Source organism: Perognathus longimembris, chromosome 3 (genome assembly GCF_023159225.1).
Source record: "Perognathus longimembris pacificus isolate PPM17 chromosome 3, ASM2315922v1, whole genome shotgun sequence".
NCBI classification, from domain to species: Eukaryota; Metazoa; Chordata; class Mammalia; order Rodentia; family Heteromyidae; genus Perognathus; species Perognathus longimembris.
Genome location: NC_063163.1, coordinates 7,532,587 through 7,551,198, shown reverse-complemented (window position 1 = coordinate 7,551,198; position 18,612 = coordinate 7,532,587). Strand labels below are relative to the sequence as shown.

The following is an 18,612-nucleotide window of genomic DNA, read 5'->3' as shown; positions in this document are numbered from 1 at the left end:
TTTTAGGAGCAGGAGTTAGAGAGGAAGCTTAGCTTATAGATAATGATGGCATGAATGCTGTGGAGCTGATCATGGATGCTGTTCATGTGGCTTTGGGAGCCTGCTAATAGTTTCATGCAGAAGGATTAATGTGAGACAGTTGTGGGATTTGAAAAATTGTTTTGTTTGCTGTTTAGAAAATGGATCGGCAGAGAGTGGTATTCAAATTAGAACCCCTTTTCTTTAGTTTAGGCAAGCAATGACAGAGACCTAAGTTAAAGTACTGGAATACAGCAAAGTAGATGGTGTTGAGGAAGATGGTGCAAGGTTATTTGTTGGATTATGGGATCTATTTGTTGTCAGGTAACTCTGGGAGAGATTACCAATGATTACACTACTACATTTCGTTCTACACTTAACAGCACATCAGTTTTTCTTTTTTTGGAAAATTCATTTAATACTTTTGTTGAAAAAATTATTTTTAAGTTAAAATAATTATCTTTAGTCAGGTGCTGGTAGTGCATGCCTGTAATCCTAGCTACTCAGGAGGCTGAGATCTGAGGATCAGGTTCAAAGCCAGCCTGGCACTAAAGTCCATGAGACTCCTAGCTCCAATTAACCACCAGAAAATTGGAAGTGATGCTTTGGCTAAAAGTGGTATAGTACTAGCCTTGAGTGAAAGAGCTCAGGGACAGTGCGCAGGCCTTGAGTTCAAGTCCTATGACCTATAAAAAAAAAAAACAGAACAAAAAGAAAGCAGAGTATTAAACACCACTATATTTTTCCTGCTAAACCAAGAATAATTAAATTTTCTTATCATACATTGAATGAAAAGGGTTTTCATTGTGTCATATGCATATGTGCTTATAATGTACTCACAAAATTCAATATCCTATTTCTTATCTCTCCTTCACCTTTTAGACAAATTTTACAAGGTTTCATTATTCTATTTTCATAAATGCATATAAAATATTTCAATTCACTCACCTGCCTTTACCTTTTCCTTTGGCCCTTCCTACCCTTCTGGTTTCCATCCCTAGTAGTGCATTTTATATTAGTATCTCTGTCTGTCTGTCTGTCTGTCTGTCTGTCTGTCTGTCTGTCTGTCTACCTGTCTACCTACCTACCTACCTAGGTGCTAATCTAGGAGTTTGAAGTAAGGGCCTTAGATGTTGTCCCTGAGTTTTTTGGTCAAGGCTAGCACTCTGCCACCGAGCCACAATTCCACTACTTGCTTTTTTGGTAGCTAATTTGAGTTAAGTCTCATGGACTTTCCTGCCTGGGCTGGTTTCAAACAGCAGTCTTCAAATCTCAGCCTTTGGAATAACTAGGATTATGGGAATGTGCCACCAGCACTCATCTTGCATAATTTATTTTGAAGGTCTGGGTTCCTCATATGATAGAGAACATGGAATATTTGTCTTCCTCAGTCTGGCTTTTCTCTCTTCACATCTCTAATTCTATCTATTTTTCCAGGAAATGGCATAATTTCATTCTTTATAGCCGAATAGGACTCAGTTGTGTATATGTAGGTTTTTTTTTCCCCTCACATTTTCTTTGTTCGTATTTTCGTATTGTGATGGTGCTGATATAAACATGGGTGTACAGGCCTCATTTTATTGTTTGCTGACTTACATTCCTTCAGCTCTGTGTGAGGATTGGTACTGTAAGGTTACGTGACAATTCTTCTTTTAGTTTCTTTAGGAAACTTCATACCTCCATAATAGCTGCACTAAGTTACATTCCCAGCAACTCGTCTTGCACCTCCATGCTTGACAGCATTTGTTACTGTTTTCTTGATTATAGCTCCTCTGACTGGGCTGAAATAGACTCAGTGTCCTTTTGATTTACATTTCTTCTGTGGCTATGGATGTTGAACATTTTCATGTATTTAGTAATCATTGGTACTTTTTCTTTTATGAACTGTTTGTTCACTTTATATGGTTATTTTTTAGTTGAATTGCTTGTTCTTTAGTGTTTAATTATTGGAACTCTTTGTACATCCTCATAGTCCTTATGATAAAGCTGGCATCTGGATCTAATGATGCAGGCCTGTAATTCTAGCCCTCAGGAGGATTCCAGTTCAAAACTAGCTTGGCATATATGGCAGGACCCTGAATCAAAATACACAACAAACAGAACAAAATGGTGCAGCCAGAGTGAAGCCTGTCCTTTCCTTGCTGCTGGGCTGAAGTTCAAGTTTTTAAATGTGCTTTCTGGAGACCCTGCCTTACTCTGTAGCCTCCCTCCTAAGAAAAATAGTGGTTTTCATTGTTTCTTTTGTTAGCCTCTTTTTTTTTTTTTTTTGCCAGTCCGGGGTCAGGGCCTGAGCGCTGTCCCTGAGCCCTCTCTGTGCTCAAGGTTAGTGCTCTACCACTTGAGCCCTATTGCTACTTCTGGCTTTTTCTGTTTATGTGGTACTGAGGAATCAAACCTAGCACTTTATGCATGCTAGGCAAGCACTATACTGCTAAGCCACATTCCCTGCCCCTGTTAGCCTCTTTTTAAAGTCACTGTACCACAGGTTTCTAGGAGTCTATTTTCCATTTAGTGATTTTTTCCCCCCATGTCACATGACCACTTCATTACTTTTCGGTTGCATGCTTTGCAAATGTTATGTACCTTATTACATTTAAGCCCCGTCCCCCCTTTTTTACAAGCCCGTGAGTTACACAAAAACTTAGATAATGCTTAAAATTTTTTTTTGCTGTGTTTTCTGGGCCCTTTATATGGCTGAACTTAAATGATTTTGTGAGAAGAGAGTTCCTGTTTGAGCTTAGCAGAACAGAGTAGGATGTGCTGAGAGGCTAGGGAGAATATCTGGGATTTGGGGTAGAGGGTTCAGGATTTGATGGGATCAGGTGGGTCTGAGACTTGTGGTTTAGGCAGGTATGATTAAGTATTAAGACCAAGCTAAGGAGTTTGCCCTTGTTTCTAAGACAGTGGGAAGTCATGAAAGTTTAAATGGATTTGGGAAAGCATTCTGTTGTGTTTCTATTTGTTTGCTTTCTAGTAAGTGTCTCACTCTGTAGTCCAATCTGGCTGTACATTTGCCATCTTCCTGCCTCAGCCCTGTGAGTGTTGGATTTACTGGTGTGCACCGCCACATTTGGCGGCTAGTTTGTTTTGACAACATTTAATTCCTTAACGATCATTACACATTCAACTATGATGAATTTAGTTTGTAAAGTGTGAAAGTCATGTGAAATTATAATATTTTTTCGTAAAAAGGTTTACCATGTTCCTGAGAGTATATAATGTTAGATAAATCTCCACCTCCCCTGCCCCAAACCTCTTAATTCTGCATTTGAGTAGTAATTTAAGATGAGTCTTTTGTCCATACATAAACTTCCATATGTATTCCAAACAATATTTCTATTTTAATGTAGGTAGGTCATACCACATGTATTGCTGCATTCTTTTTCCCCCACAAGGCATATTAGGTACATCTTGCATATATAATATATTCAGTGCCTAAGTTATCCTTTGAAAACAGAATTCTGATGCAACTTTCTCTTGCATAAACCCAAGGCCTTTGGGATTTTGGAACACATCTGTTAAGGACTGGCCAAAACATGACTATACCTCCTTCACTCTTATCTTCCTTTTCTGCTACTGCCTTAGTATGTTTCAGTTCTAGCCTCATGGGCCTTCTTTCTATTTCTTCTATAAACATAGTATGTTCCTTTCTAGCCAGAGTTTTCATATATGTCTGTCTGTGTAGGTTCCTTTTCCTCTAATCTTCCTGTGGCAGTGAACCGTTTTTGTTCTTAGGTTTCAAGTGTTACATCAGATGGATACTTTCTGAGTCATGTGTCTCAGTTTTCCCTCTTATTCCCTCTTTTCGTACTCTGTTTCCACACAATATTTATTTCAGTTTTGAAATGATTTGCTTATTTTCTACTTTCTTTTATAAGACTACAGAAGACTACAGAAGACTACAGAAACTCCTATGAGAGCATGTACTGTTGATGCTAAGTATGTGCTTGGTTACTATCTACATGAATGAAAATGTGTAGAACACCCCATTCTTTTTAAAGGCAATGTAATATTCCATTATAATGATTGTAACATTTATAATATTAGTTTCTTGTTGAACGCCTGTAAAAATTGTTTTTAAGTTTTATTGAAAAAGCATGAACATATTGAAAATAATTAATTTGTTTATATGCCTCACAGCAGGAAATAATAGGATAACTTCCAGCAAATAAAATAACATTTTTCTTTTTGTAGCACCATGGTTTAGGTAAGATTTCTAGGTCAAAAGGCACATGTTATCAAACTTCAGCAGATATTGACAATTACTTTTAAGAAGATTGTGCCATTTCCTATGACATTAATCATATGAGAAATGCTTGCTTAACCTTCAAGTCAGCATGTTTGGACATCATCATAATTTAATTTGTTAGATGAAAATGGGATCTCATTGTTTTAACCTGCATTTCTGTAATTATCGTTACTATTGAACATATTTCATTTATATATGAAATGATCTCTTAGTCCAAACTTTATATTTAATTGTCTGTTTTTCTGGTGATTGATGGTCTTTTTCCAGTTGTTTCAAAGTTTTGTTAAAACTTCATCTATAGCCTCACATGGAAATTACACAATATCACATGTCATTGCCATTGACTTTGGAGCTCTATGAGGCTTTTCATCTTTTTGAAAGCAATTTTATATAACCCAATAATAAAACTATGTTGAAAGACCATAAAACTGGGTATGTGTAGTAGTTTTTTTTGAAACGATAGAATTTTCCAGTGTCTAGAACATAATAGAACATAATATATCCTTAATAAATTTTTGGTATATGAGGAGTGACAAGTTAAACGGCAATTTTTAAGACAGTTTGATTTTACTTGACAGTTCATTTACTAGAATTTGATTTTCATGGTGAAAAATAATGTTAGTGTACTGAAAAGATTGTTTTCTTGTAGTTCACAAAATCTGAAGTGGATAAAGAAATTTTAGAAGTTTTGAGACATGTGTATGTGACACACCTATAATGTGTATCTATAAATAAGTGACAGCATATAACTAATGAATTCTGTGTCTTATATTCTAAAACTTGATTGTTCTTTCCAAGTATAAAACTTTTAAAAGTCAGTTTAATTCCTCTCAGATTATCTTTTTCAAATAATACCATTACACTTTTGAAAGAAATGCTGAAAAGTTTCCCTCTAGGTTTATTATAATCCTGTCTTCATCAACCATCAGTCTTCCTGTAGTTTGTTGGAAAGGCACTAATTGTTCACATTTGGCAGGTTTAACACTTCCTGACAGAGAGGCTATTAAAAGCAAGTATTCTCCAATAACTGTCACTGGCTGGAACAAAGAACCTTCCAACTCAATGTATGGAAACCACTAACATTCTTAAATGAACCTTTTCATGGATTTTTATCCTTTCAAGCTAAAAGTTGGGGAATGTAGAGTCAGTGAAAACAGCAAGGTGTAATAAAGCAGTAAACCTTGATTTTTTTGGGGGTAGGGTGGGAGGTATAGATTTATCTCTTGACTTGAAAACAATTGTTATTTGGGAAATCTCATTAGCAGATGTGACTACTTAGAGTAAAAAAAGACTTAAAATTGATGTCGCTTTCAGGACTGCTTTGAACTTAACAAGCACCTATTTGTGGAGCAGACTAGCTAATGAAAGGAAATTAAATTTTTCTGACAACTTCCCCTGCTAACCTCCTTATCCAGGGGATGTTATTAGGTACTGAAGACTTTTAAGGAAGATATTTTTTTTTTATTACACATAAATGAACCAGTTATAAGCATTCCCTACCTCTTTAGGGAGGGATTTTGACATGATTGCTCCACATTTAACATGTATTTTAGCTTAAAAAGCAGGCTTCATTTCAGTATTTGAAATTTTCTGAAAAATCAGCCAACATGGGTTAGTGGTTTCAAAACGCTATTAATAGTTTAGCTAGTGTCCCTGAATTACAAAAGTAATTGACTTGAGAAGGAGGCTTGGAGTTTGGCATCCTCTTTATTGTTATATGGTAAATGTGTCAAGACTAGTCTATGTTGGTTGTGTTAGGAGCGAGTTAATGATCAATGAATGACTTAGCTTTAGGGGAAGTTTTTGCTTTTCTAGCTACTTGAGTTACAGGTGGCATTGTTTGATATTTTCAGTAGCTAATTCTTACACCAATAAACTCTTACTTTGTACTGTATACAAAGGTATTTTCCTGTTTTGGCTTTTTGGAGTTTATTTCAGTTTGCCAGCTTGTTAATTGAATTTCATAAGTAATAATCTGCAACTATAAAGATAAAACTTGTACCATAATGCATAGAGATAGACTAGATAAAGGAAATTACCAGAGGGATTAAAAAATTGGTATAGGTAATGGAAATTTACTTCTTTATTTCTGGAAAATTGAATGAGCTCCTCCCAAACAATAGAGAATCTACTCCCCCTGGTGACAGAACCTAGGAAAACATGATAAATATCAGACAGAAACAAGCTGGCTGCAGACAAGCTTTAATGATCTGATTTATGATTCAGTATTGATTGTAAACATCTAAATTCTGCCATTAAATTCTGGCAACTGCACCAGATCATTGGCGATTCTGGTAGTGCTTCCTGCCAGCTCATTTCAAACTGCTTTGAGTTTCTTAATATAATAATGACGAGGTAGAATTTACATTCCACTTATGGTATTAATTTTACATTTCTCTGAATGAAAAGGGTTAGAAGGTTGTAAAATTGAGCATTAAATGAATCAGAGGAGACAGTAGTGCAATATATGACTGCCCTAAAGACATTGTGCAATGCCTCATGGGATTAATGTTGAGTCTCATTTCCTGCTTTTACAGGATGCAGATGAAGCCGTCAGGATTGCAAAGGAAATTGGTAAGTTCTTAAATTAACTTTGGTAGGGTTTCTATGTCTTTCAGCAGATATGCTTGAGTAAAGATGTAATAAGTAATTCCCATAGAGCAAATAATATTTTAATAGTTTTAGGTTTCTGATTACTTGGTGCACTGGAAAAATTTATCAGTTGAATGACCATATTTTGTTATTAAAGTGGACTCTAAATAGTACCTTAGCCTTAGTACTTTTATAAGATTAAATCAGTGGTTAATTAAAAGAATTAATTGCCTAATCTTTAAGATGAGATTTAATATAAATTAGTATGTACACAGTTTGAATGTATGTTGAGGTCATTTGAGTATAATAAAGATATGATATACAAGATTTTTCAAAATTTTACCTTTTCCTAAAATGTTAAATATCATAGCAATAACCTTGCAAGGGAAAATAAAAGAGAATGTGAGAGGTTAGAACTGAATATCCTAAATCAGAGTAAGAGGTAAGCTAAATGACATACTTAATGGCTGTTTTACTTTTTAATTTCAAAATCTTACATTTATCAGAAGTATTCTTATTTCAATATCTGCTAAGTGAGAAAATGTGCAAACCTATATGGTTGTCATTAATTAACAAAGGTATTAAAACGTTACTAATTTTATGCATCAAATCAGTTTTTTTATACATTTGACAGAAATTTGTGAATAGGTGAGAGAAATTTGTATGCTTGGAAGTCAGGAACTCAGGTTTTTTAGCATCTTACACCAACATTTCCATAAATCTTGTGTCTTCATTCAAGTTGATTATCTGTCAGTCTTGTCTACAGTTGGAACATTTAATTTGGAAAGGTTTATGTATTTATACTATGGACAAATACTGACCTAAAAGCGATCGCTTCATCAAAAGGTACGGTTTTTTTTGGAAATGGGACAGGCTAGGATAGCAGTTCTTCAGTGGTGTGAAAAGTTTGGCTGGTTGCATCCCTGTTTCTAATTGGATCTGGCAGAATTATTTCAGATTTGTTCATTTGCAAACATCTAAATTCTGCCATTGAATTCTGGCAACTGCACCAAATCATTCGCAATTCTGGTAGCACTTATTAAGTACATGTTGTTGTTTATTTGTTTTGCAAAAATGCCCTGGGGTTAAGGTAAATCCATAAAAAAAAATCTTAATTTTATCTGTCTGTAACATCTCTTTATTTATTATTAAGAATTAACATTTTAAAAAAGCATTTTAGTATTTAACTTCTCAGTTAAATTAACTAGATCGCTAAAAGTTGCTGTGTATGGTTTATAAATTACTGGCTTCTTCATTGCCTGAAAGCAATGGCTATTGATTTTGAGTCGACTTTCCTAAAATAGTGTAGTCACATACAGTCTTAAACTAAAATTCTTTACCTAGTTGTACCATATATATATATATATATATATATATATATATATATATACACACACACACACACACACACATACACACCTACTAGGACATAGTAGTACTATTGTAATATTATCTACATAAAAACTATTTGGAGCTGGGGCTCAGGCCTGTAATCCTGGCTACTCAGGAGGCTGAGATCTGAGGATCACAGTTCATAGTCAGCTGGAGCTGGAAAGGTTGTGAGAATCTTATCTCCAGAAGTGGTGCTGCGGCTCAAAGTGATAGAGAACTAGCCTTGAGCAAAAAAAGTTCAGGGACAGTGCCCAGGTTCTGAATTCAAACCCACAACAGACAAGAAAAAATAAACAAATGAAAAACAAAACTATTTGGAGGAGGCTGGGAATATGGCCTAGTGGCAAGAGTGCTTGCCTCATACACATGAAGCCCTGGGTTCAATTCCCCAGCACCACATATATAGAAAATGGCCACAAGTGGCACTGTGGCTCAAGTGATAGAGTGCTAGCCTTGAGCAAAAAGAAGCCAGGGACAGTGCTCAGGCAATGAGTTCAAGCCCCAGGACTGGCAAAAAAAAAAAAAAAAAAAAAAAAAGCGTTTGGAAGGCAACCTAGAATTATACTGCTGTGCCACATTTTGAATCATGAATCTTTACTTGTGAACATTTCCTTTGTATAAATGGTGTACTGCAGATAGCTTTACTTTTTTTTCCTCTTCTATCTTTTTATTACCTGTAACTTTTAAGCTAATGAGTTAATCACAGTAGGTCTCTTCTGAATAGTTCTTTTTTTCTTTTTGCCAGTCCTGGGGCTTGAACTCGGGGCCTGGGCACTGTTCCTAAGCTTCTTTTGCTCAAGGCTGGTACTCTAGCTAGAGAGTATTCTACCACTTGAGCCACAGTGCCACTTCCAGCCATTTCTATCTATGTGGTACTGAGGAAGCGAACCCAGGGCTTCATGAATGCTAGGCAAGCATTCTACCACTAAGCCACATTCCCAGCCCTCCTGACTAGTTCTTACCACTTTGTTTTCCTCTTTCAAAACTAATGCTGGGTCTTAGCTCCTTTTCCGCCCCCCTACATAGGCCTCCTAAATTCAGTGCAACTCTCTTTTCTTTAGTTTCTTCTGCTTTCCTATCTTGTATTTTATTTATGAAAGAAACAATTGCAGTTCTCACTATTAGAGTTTTGCTTGTAATAAAAGAAAGGAAACTCATAAAATTTAAGGCAAAGTGATACAATAAAGAACTAAGGTTATCAGCATTTATTAAGCTTTTGATTTTTTGTTCTCAGTCATTACAGAAACTTTCCATAAAATCTTCTCCTTCAAGTGCTAGCTTCCAAAATAAATGACATATTAAAGTCTTGTAGGTTCATTTTTTTTTTTAGCAATTCATCAGTTTTATTGGTAGATGTTATATTGTAACTATGTAATGATTTTGATGAGCAATTGTGAGTTCATTTAAGAGTTGAAGTAGCTGGGTGCAGACACAGGTGGCTCAGGCCTGCAGTCCTAGCTACTCAGGAGGCTGAGATCTAGGGATTGAGGTTCGAAGCTAGCCTGGACAGAAAAGTCCCTGTGAGACTCTTATCTCCAATTAACCACTCAAAACTCAGAAGTGGCACTGTGGCTCAAACTGGTAGAGTGCGAGTCTTGAGCAAAAGAGCTTAGGGACAGTGCCCAGGCCCTGAGTTCAAGCTCCACAACTGACAAAAAAAGAAAAAAAAGTGTTGAAATACATACTGTTTCTGTGAGAAAATACATTCCCAGTTTTAAGTAACTGATTTCTAACAAAATCTTTGACTCTATTCATTTGAGTTTCTGGTTGTTCTATGTGCCATACTTGGCACACAACTTTTTCTTTTTAACTGTATTAGGGATTAAACTTTGGACCTTGTATATGATAGTCACATACTCTAGCTTAGCTTTGAGTACACTCCCAGCCCTGTTTTTGTGTTACATTCTCTCTGTAATCTATACAGCTTTTCTGGAAACAGAATCTAAGCTAATAAGTTGAAAATAACTAATAAGCATTGATATATTAGAGGATTTTTGCATTATAGTAGCTTCTATTTATGGAACATTTCCCTCTGTGTGCCAGAAACTTTGGAAATGTTATTTCTAATGCTAATTTTTGGGCTTAATTATTTTTGTTGACATTTATAAGAAATTAAGGATTAGAAATAGTAATTTGCTCCAGGTCACTAACCATTGATTTAAATGTTGGCTCTAAACATCATAAATTTTTCATCATAACTTTGGGTACCTAATGAGGATTCAGGATGTGACTAAAATTAGAGTTACTATTTTGTACAAAATACTGTAAAATACCTAAGGAAGTTGTATGTGGAGTTAAAGAAGCAGTTTCTAATCATTGATGTGGTATGAGACAGTGAAGACTTACTGTATTACTTCTGTGTGTTTGTTTTTATACTATCTTGCCTCTCTCATTTACACTCCTGACTTTTTCCTTTGACCTCTGAGTTTAGAGATATAGAGCTATCAAAATCTAGTTTATCTTTAACCCCAGTGATAGACAACAATAATCATTGAGCTTGATTTAGATTTAAATTTGATCTTCTTTTAACCAAACCAAAAGTCATTAGTATAATGAAGTCAAGATTGATTCTTGAAAGGAAGTTACAAATTTAATACCTGTTTTTTTTAAAAAAAATTTCCAGGTTGTTTTGATTCTATTTCTTGGCTTTTTTTTTTTTTTTTACAACCACAAATCATACTCAAGAATGTTTTTTTTTTTTTTAACTTATTCTAAGGGCTAACATACATCATAACATAACATTCATTCTTTTCCTTCAAGCCCAAACCCAATTTCTGTCTTGCCTCCCTCTCCTCCTCATTAGTGTATTGTAAGTATATTTTGGGGGACTGTCAGTTCTCCATTCCACATCTATCCCACATTCCTTACTCCCTGTCTCCCTTATCCACCATTCACCCCCATACTACCGTTGTCTTTTAAGGACTATGACAATGGTCCTCCTCCTCCTCCCTTTTCTTAGCCTCTGCACATAGCAGACATTATGGTATTTTAAAACTTTAAGAACAACAATCTCATCTTGTCCTACCCTGTCCTTGCTTTAAACCTAGTACTTAGGTACAAACCCCATGTGGATTTGGTGCTTCCTTTCTCTCTGGTGTCATGTACCTTAGTCACATTGGCTCACTAGAACACACCAACCAGGGTCTTATAAGATATTATTGAAGGAGGGGATAGAGGGGACCTGGAAGACTCCTACTTAAATTCTTACCCGGGAAGGCTCATGAAGTCTTTTCTATATTGATTTAAATAGCCTGTCTTTGCAAGAAGATGTCTGATGTTGCCATCTAGCTATCTTGTCTTAAACCATATTCCATGTTTCTGAATACTACTCATGACTTGCTAATCATACTTTTGTTCATTAACTTTAACCCAATACTGGATTGTGAAAAATTGTAACCTTCCTTCCTTCTTTCCTTCCTTCCTTTCTTCCTTTGTCTTTGTCTCTCTGTCTCTCTCTCTCTCTCTCTCTGTCTGTCTCTCTGTCTGTCTGTCTGTCTGTCTGTCTGTCTGTCTGTCTGTCTATCTATCTCTCGTTCCCTCTCCACTCCTTTTTTCCTGCCAGTACTGGGGCTTAATCTCAGGACCTGGGTGTAGTCCGTTAGCTTTTTCACTCAAGGCTGGTTGGTGCTCTGCAAGTTGAACTACAGCTCTACTTCTGGCTTTTTGGTGCTTAATTAGAGGTAGGAGGTTTATGGACTTTCCTGTCCAGCTGGGTTTGAAATCTTGATCCTTAGATCTGAGCCTCCTCAGTAGCTAGGATTATAGATGTGAGCCACCAGTGCCTGGCTTCATGTAGCATTTTTGAAATAGTCTTGTATATTCAGCATCAGTAAGATACAAGGACATGTATTAATCATTATATTTGCAAACAGAAATAGATTCTCAAAAGACATAAAGCATGTTGACAGAACTGAAAGATGAAATAGTTCTTTAATAATAGTTGGTGACTTCAATAACATACTACAAATAATGGATAGAAATGCTTAATCAACTAGACTTGACAAAAATGTATAAACCATTCTAGCATCTAACATCAGAAGAGAGATTTTTCTGAAGTATTAGAAGAAATATCAAAATTATAAAGATCAAATTATAAAGAATTTTAAAAGGGAAAAATAGCTAATGAGGTGTTATCTACTTTCTGCAAAGCTCCTAAGACTTAGTTTGATATAGAACTATCCTTACCCTCTCTTACCTGGATGGATTTTCATTGAAAATAATGTGGAATTCTCTGCCAAAAAATTCTATTCATCTTTACAAATGATTGTCTTAAGTTCATTTAGTTACCATTTTGTAATGGAATTGACCACTGGCTGGATTTGTTGTAATTTTAATGATTAAGACGATGTGTGTCACAGAGTATATAGTCAGGAAATGATTTTTTTTCAGTGAATAAAGTGTAAACACAGAAATGAAGAAATCACATTTTAAAATTATTTTATGATACTTAAAGATTGTGACTTGGTTGTAATTTCCTCACTTTCTGATCTCCAATTTTTACTGGAGAAATCTGAGAATAAACAGGAATACTCAGCAAGTAGATAATTGAAACCAATGGTCTAGGATTATTCAGGCAGATTCATTTATGTTCTTATTGGTTACTTTCAATTCTTTTAGGCTGACCTTGTATTTATTAGGCTAGACTAATGGAAGTTTTTATGAATATAATAAGATCTAAATGTTTGAGGACACTTCACTGCTTTGACACTAATCTATGAGCATGCCATCTTATGTTGTTTGAAAATTATGCTTTCCCATCATTCATGTTAGTTTTCTCAGGCCCCTATCTTTGTTTCCTATTAAAATGTAGAGACTGTGGCAGTTCTGTTTTCTTTGGCTATTTTCCTTCTAGCAAGCAATGTTATTTATATAGTTGTTTATATAGAAGAGCTCATTGTTTATGTTTAAGAGGGACAAATACACTTGAGGTAATCCTAAAATTGTTTATTTTCTGTATTCCATACTAGTTAGAAATTTTTTTCATGTTATTTATGACTGGTTAGGTCCTGGTTGTGTCCTGGCACATTTTAGATCAAGGCAGTATATATTTGCATCAACTTTTAGTATATTTAACACTTATTAAAAATGAGTACTAAGCCAGGCACTGATGGCTCATGCCTGTTATCCTAGATACTCAGAAGGCTGAGATCTGAGGAAGATCATTGTTTAAAGCCAGCTGGGCAGGAAAGTCCAAGAGATAGATTATTATTATTGTGTGTGTGTGTGTGTGTGTGTGTGTGTATGTATGCATGTATGTGTGTGTGTACTTACTTATTTATTTTTGCCAGTTCTGTGGCTTGAACTCAGGACCGAGCACTATCTCTGAGCTCTTTTGCTCAAGGCTAGTGCTCTTCCACTTGAGCCACAGCACCACTTCCCGCCTTTTCTGTTTAGGTGGTACTGGGCTTTGTGCATGATAGGCAAGGATTCTACCACTAGGTCACATTCCCAGCACCCCCTCTTCCCCCAATAGATTCTCATCTCATTTAACTACCAGAAAACTGAAAGTGGCACTGTAGCTCAAAGTGGTCTTAGACAAGTTTTTTTTTTTTTTAAAATTTGTTTTTACACTCAGGGCCTTACACTTGCTGCTTGAGCCATATCTCTAGGCCCACCTCCCCCCCCCTTTTTTTTGTCAGTTATGGGTCTTGAACTCAGGTCCTGGGTGCTGTCCTTGAGCTCTTTTGCTCAAAGCTAGTGCTCTACCACTGCTCTACTTCTGGTAGTTAATTGAAGATAAGAGTTTCACCGACTTTTCTGTTTGGGCTGGCTTTGAACCATGATCCTCAGATCTCAGCCTTCTGAATAGCTAGATTACAGGCATGAGCCATCAGTGCTTGGCTTAGTACTCATTTTTAATAACTTAAATATACTAAAATTTTGATGCCATTATATACTGCTTTAGTCTAAAGTGTTCCAGGACAAGTAGCACACCTTAGTTTAAATTGATACTAATGAAACTAAACTAAATATAACTAATTTGTAGTTAAAATACAATAATGAAATCAGTAGGCAAGTCTCAATTTTGATAATTAGTGATGCTTTCTCTATGGTTTTGTGTTCACCATTATTTTTCATTAAATGTCCTACAATTTGCAGATTGTCTCCTTAAGTATGTCTTGAATTCATCAATGTTTCTCCATTTCTACTGTTCTTCTCTGTAAATTGGTGTCATTTCTTGTTTTTATTACTGTAATGGTCTTCTAAGTGTACTATTCTATGATAGTTTAGAATTTATTAGAGATGGATTCTGAAAGTTCATTAGATAAATAACCTCCAACACACATGGGGAAGTGAAGGAAGGTAGTCTTAGGATGAAATTAAATTAAGATTCTTTGTCAAAGACCTCACCTACTCCTATAAGAGAATATTGAATAATAGCTGATTTTTTAAAGTGGTCTCAAGTTGGAGAGAGGCAATTAAGTTGTTACATCTGCATCAACTGAACACTGGCTGTTGGCTGGTCCTAGGGTGGGGGAGTTTAGTCACTACAAGTCTCTAGAAGTGGAGGGAAATATCCTGACTTTAGATCTGAAAAGAGAACTTTGTTTTATGATTTTGATACAATCTTTCATTTCTGAGTACTATCAGATTGTCATTATGATTTCTGACTTGTATTATTTAACAAAATGTTTAAAGTAACTGAAAACTTGAACTTTTTGTTATTTGTCATTTAATTGCTTTGTGGTAAATGGAAGGATATTGTTTCATTTAGACTCATATTTGTTGAAAATTGCTTCTTGGTAGAATAAGTCTAAATGCATTTTTCATATGTGCCTGAAAACCTGTGTCCTCAAACCATTGTATAGTATATTTTATTGTATGACATATTTCATAGAATGTTTGGTTATCCTAATCAGGCTTATTTTACTGATACTTTTGAATAATAGAACCATTTTGGGAACATGTAATCCCTAGTTTTTCCTTTCTTATCAGGTTTGCCTCTGTTAAATTAATAAACATAATAGTGTAACATGTATGGCTAATTTTACATGTTACATGTCTTGGCTAATTTTACTTTTTTTTTTTTTTTTTTTTGCCAGTCCTGGGCCTTGGACTCAGGGCCTGAGCCCTGTCCCTGGCTTCTTTCTGCTCAAGGCTAGCACTCTGCCACTTGAGCCACAGCGCCACTTCTGGCTGTTTTCTATACATGTGGTGCTGGGGAATCGAAACCAGGGCTTCATGTATGCGAGCCAAGCACTCTTGCCACTAGGCCATATTCCCAGATCCCTAATTTTACTTTTTAACAAAACTTAAAAAAATATCAAAACAGACTAAAATTTATTATTTTTTGTTCTCAAGTTTGATTTTATGTGATTTGCTATACTTATCCTTGCATCTTTTCTATCTTTTCATCTGTTAGTGAACTGTCATTTCAGTTATATTCCTTGTAAAGATACGTATAATCCTTTATAAAGATGGGATATTTATTTATGTGTATTCAAACTAGCAAAGCATTTTCTTTCCCTCCTCCCCTCCCTCTTTCCACCAGTGCTAGAGATAACCCAGGCTCTAGTTATAGCCCCAGATCCAGTATTTTGTCTTTTATTTGAGAGTTTGCTTAATTTATACTTACTGTACTTACTGTTGTGTTTTGAGATATGTATATTAACTGCTCTTTTTGTTTTTTATTGTTTAGATTGTTTTTTCATTCTTTTATTGGCTTCTTTGTGTCTGTGTATAGGCATATGCACATGCTTGTATGTGTGTTTTGTGTTGGGGCTTGAACTCAGGACCTAAGCACTGTCTCTGAGCTTTTTTTGCTCAAATCTATTGCTCTACCACTTGATTCACTGCTACACTTCTGGCTTTTTTGGTGGTTAATTGAAGATAAGAGTCTCATGGATTTTCCTGCCCCTACTGTCTTTGTTCTGTGATCAAAGCCTCCTGAGTTGGTAGGAATGTAGGTGTGAGCCACTGGCTCCTAGCTCTTGGCTTCTTTTTGATGATTAAAAGTCTTGTAGTTGGGCTTCAATGACTCACACCTGCAATCCTAGCTACTCAAGAGGCTGAGATCGGAGGATTGTGGTTCAAAGTCAGCCCACGCAGGGAAGACTGTGAAACTCTTAACTCCAGTTAACCACCAGAAAACTGGAAGTGGCGCTATGGCTCAAAGTAGTAGAGTGATAGCCTTGTGCAAAAAAGCTTAGGGACAATGCCCAGGCCCTGAGTTTAAGCCCTTAAACCAACCAAAAACAAAAACATCTTGGAAGTGACGCTTTGGCTCAAGTGGTAGAGCAGTAGCCTTGAGCTGAACAGCACAGGAACAGCGCCCAGACCCAGAGTTCAAGTCCCAGGACTGACAAAAACAACAACAAAAAATATCAAACAAACAAAAATCTCGTTCTTATTCCCTCTTTTCCTCTTATACATCTCCACTGTGATGACAAGCCCATTCTCTCTGTCAGTCTCTGTCTCTGTCTGTCTGTCTGTCTCTCTTTCCCCATTTAGATCTAGTTTTATTTGTTGTTCTTTTCTGTTTGAAGTAGCCTTATTTATTATTAAACTCACCACACATATTTTCTGGTGATACTGGGGTTTGAATTCAAGACCTTGTGTTTGCTAGGCAAGTGTTCTATATCTAAGCCATTCCTTAGATCCTTTGCTTGCCTCTGCCTATTTGTGCAGTGTTTGCTGTAATTCAAATTCAAATTCAACTTGGAAATACTCCTTCAGGTATCCTTCCTCTTTGATAACATTTGAAGTTGTCATCATTTTGAATTTTAGTAATTCAGGCAAACATGTAAGAATGTAATGTTGCACTCATCTGATGACATGTGCATTATTTGCCGTTTTTACATCTTCTTTGTTGTATATCCAACTCTTTTGCCATTTTTAGATTGGATTATCAGCTTACTGTGGAATTTTTCCAAAGCAATGTAAGCCAGGTGCTGGTGGCCCATGCCTTTAAACCTAGCTGTTCAGGAGACAGATCTGAAGATCTCAGTTCAAAGCCAGCCTGGGCAGGAAAGTCCGTTAGACTTTTGGATAGAATTTGGATAGAAATTATTTATGAGATATACGTATTGTAAATATTTTGTTTTCCTACTCTGTGGCTTGTGTTTACATTCTTTTGAGAACATTACTTTCACAGCAGAAGTGTGTGTGTGTGTGTGTGTGTGTGTGTGTGTGTGTTTTAAAGCAAGGCTTAATATCAGTCTTTTTCTCTCATGAATTGTGCTTTTGGTTCTACATATAAAAACTGACATGAAGCACATTTTTTTTTTTTTTTTGGCCTGGGCCTTGGACTCAGGGCCTGAGCACTGTCCCTGGCTTCTTCCCGCTCAAGGCTAGCACTCTGCCTCTTGAGCCACAGCGCCCCTTCTGGCCGTTTTCCATATATGTGGTGCTGGGGAATCGAACCAAGAGCTTCATGTGTAGAAGGCAAGTGCTCTTGCCACTAGGCCATATTCCCAGCCCCCATGAAGCACATTTTGCGTCTTTCATGTATCATTATTTTTTTTATCCAATTCTAGCCGTTTTACATATGAGACTGTGCTTCATATTTCTATTTTATTATGCATGCATATTTGTCATAGCATAATGTAAACTCATTAGAATGCTAGGCCATAGAAAGAATGATGTCATATGTCCTTTAGGAAGGTTTCACTGATCTTGTGTACTTGCGTGTGGATATCTTTAGGAGTTGTACCCCAAGGTACTATGGTGGGTTTTATAATTGTTGTGATAATGATTATAAAGAAAAGTGAATAAATTTGTTTTTGCAGTCCTGAGGCTTGAACACTGGGTCTGGGCACTGTCTCTGAGCTCCTTTTGCTCAAGGCTAGCACTAGATCACTTGAGCTGCAATACAGTTTCTGGAATTTTTTGTGACTCAATTGGAGTCTCACAGACTTTCCTTCTTGGGCTGGCTTTGAACCACGGTCCTCAGATCTCAGCCTCCTGAGTAGATAGGATTGCAGGCATGAGCTACTGACCTGACTAATTTTTTTTATTTATTTTTTAAGTAAAAAGAGTCTATAAGAGTTGCATGCTGTTCAATAGTTGTATTCCTATACACTACTCTAAGAACCTTTTATACATGGTTCCAGGCAGGAAGTACAAAAATATTCATGGAAGCATTGTGTGTATAAATAGAACCATATGAAATCTGAATGTACATACACAGTACAATGGATAATGTTATGATAGGTTCCTGTAGTGGTGAAAAGAAATAATATATGGGCACTTAAATTGTTAACTAGTATGTTTATTTAGTAACTATTGTTTTTCATGTTATTCTGTAGATACTGTTTCAGCTAATGGAGAAGTAGCAATAAAAACCATTAAAGATTTTTATCTTCATTTTTTAAAAGCTTATTTTGTAACAAAGTAGGAATTGATTAAAGTAAGGACCATTA

The 18,612-nt window shown here is 36.0% G+C and overlaps 1 protein-coding gene across 2 annotated transcripts in view; it reads left to right on the top strand.

Moving 5' to 3' along the window:
* Nucleotides 1-18,612, top strand: part of Pcca (propionyl-CoA carboxylase subunit alpha) — a 310,079-nt gene that overhangs the window by 92,519 nt on the left and 198,948 nt on the right. For both annotated transcript variants that reach the window (XM_048341133.1, XM_048341132.1), the window contains exon 8: nt 6,805-6,841. In XM_048341133.1, coding sequence (XP_048197090.1) covers nt 6,805-6,841 — 37 coding nt within the window. The remainder of the gene's footprint in view (nt 1-6,804; nt 6,842-18,612) is intronic.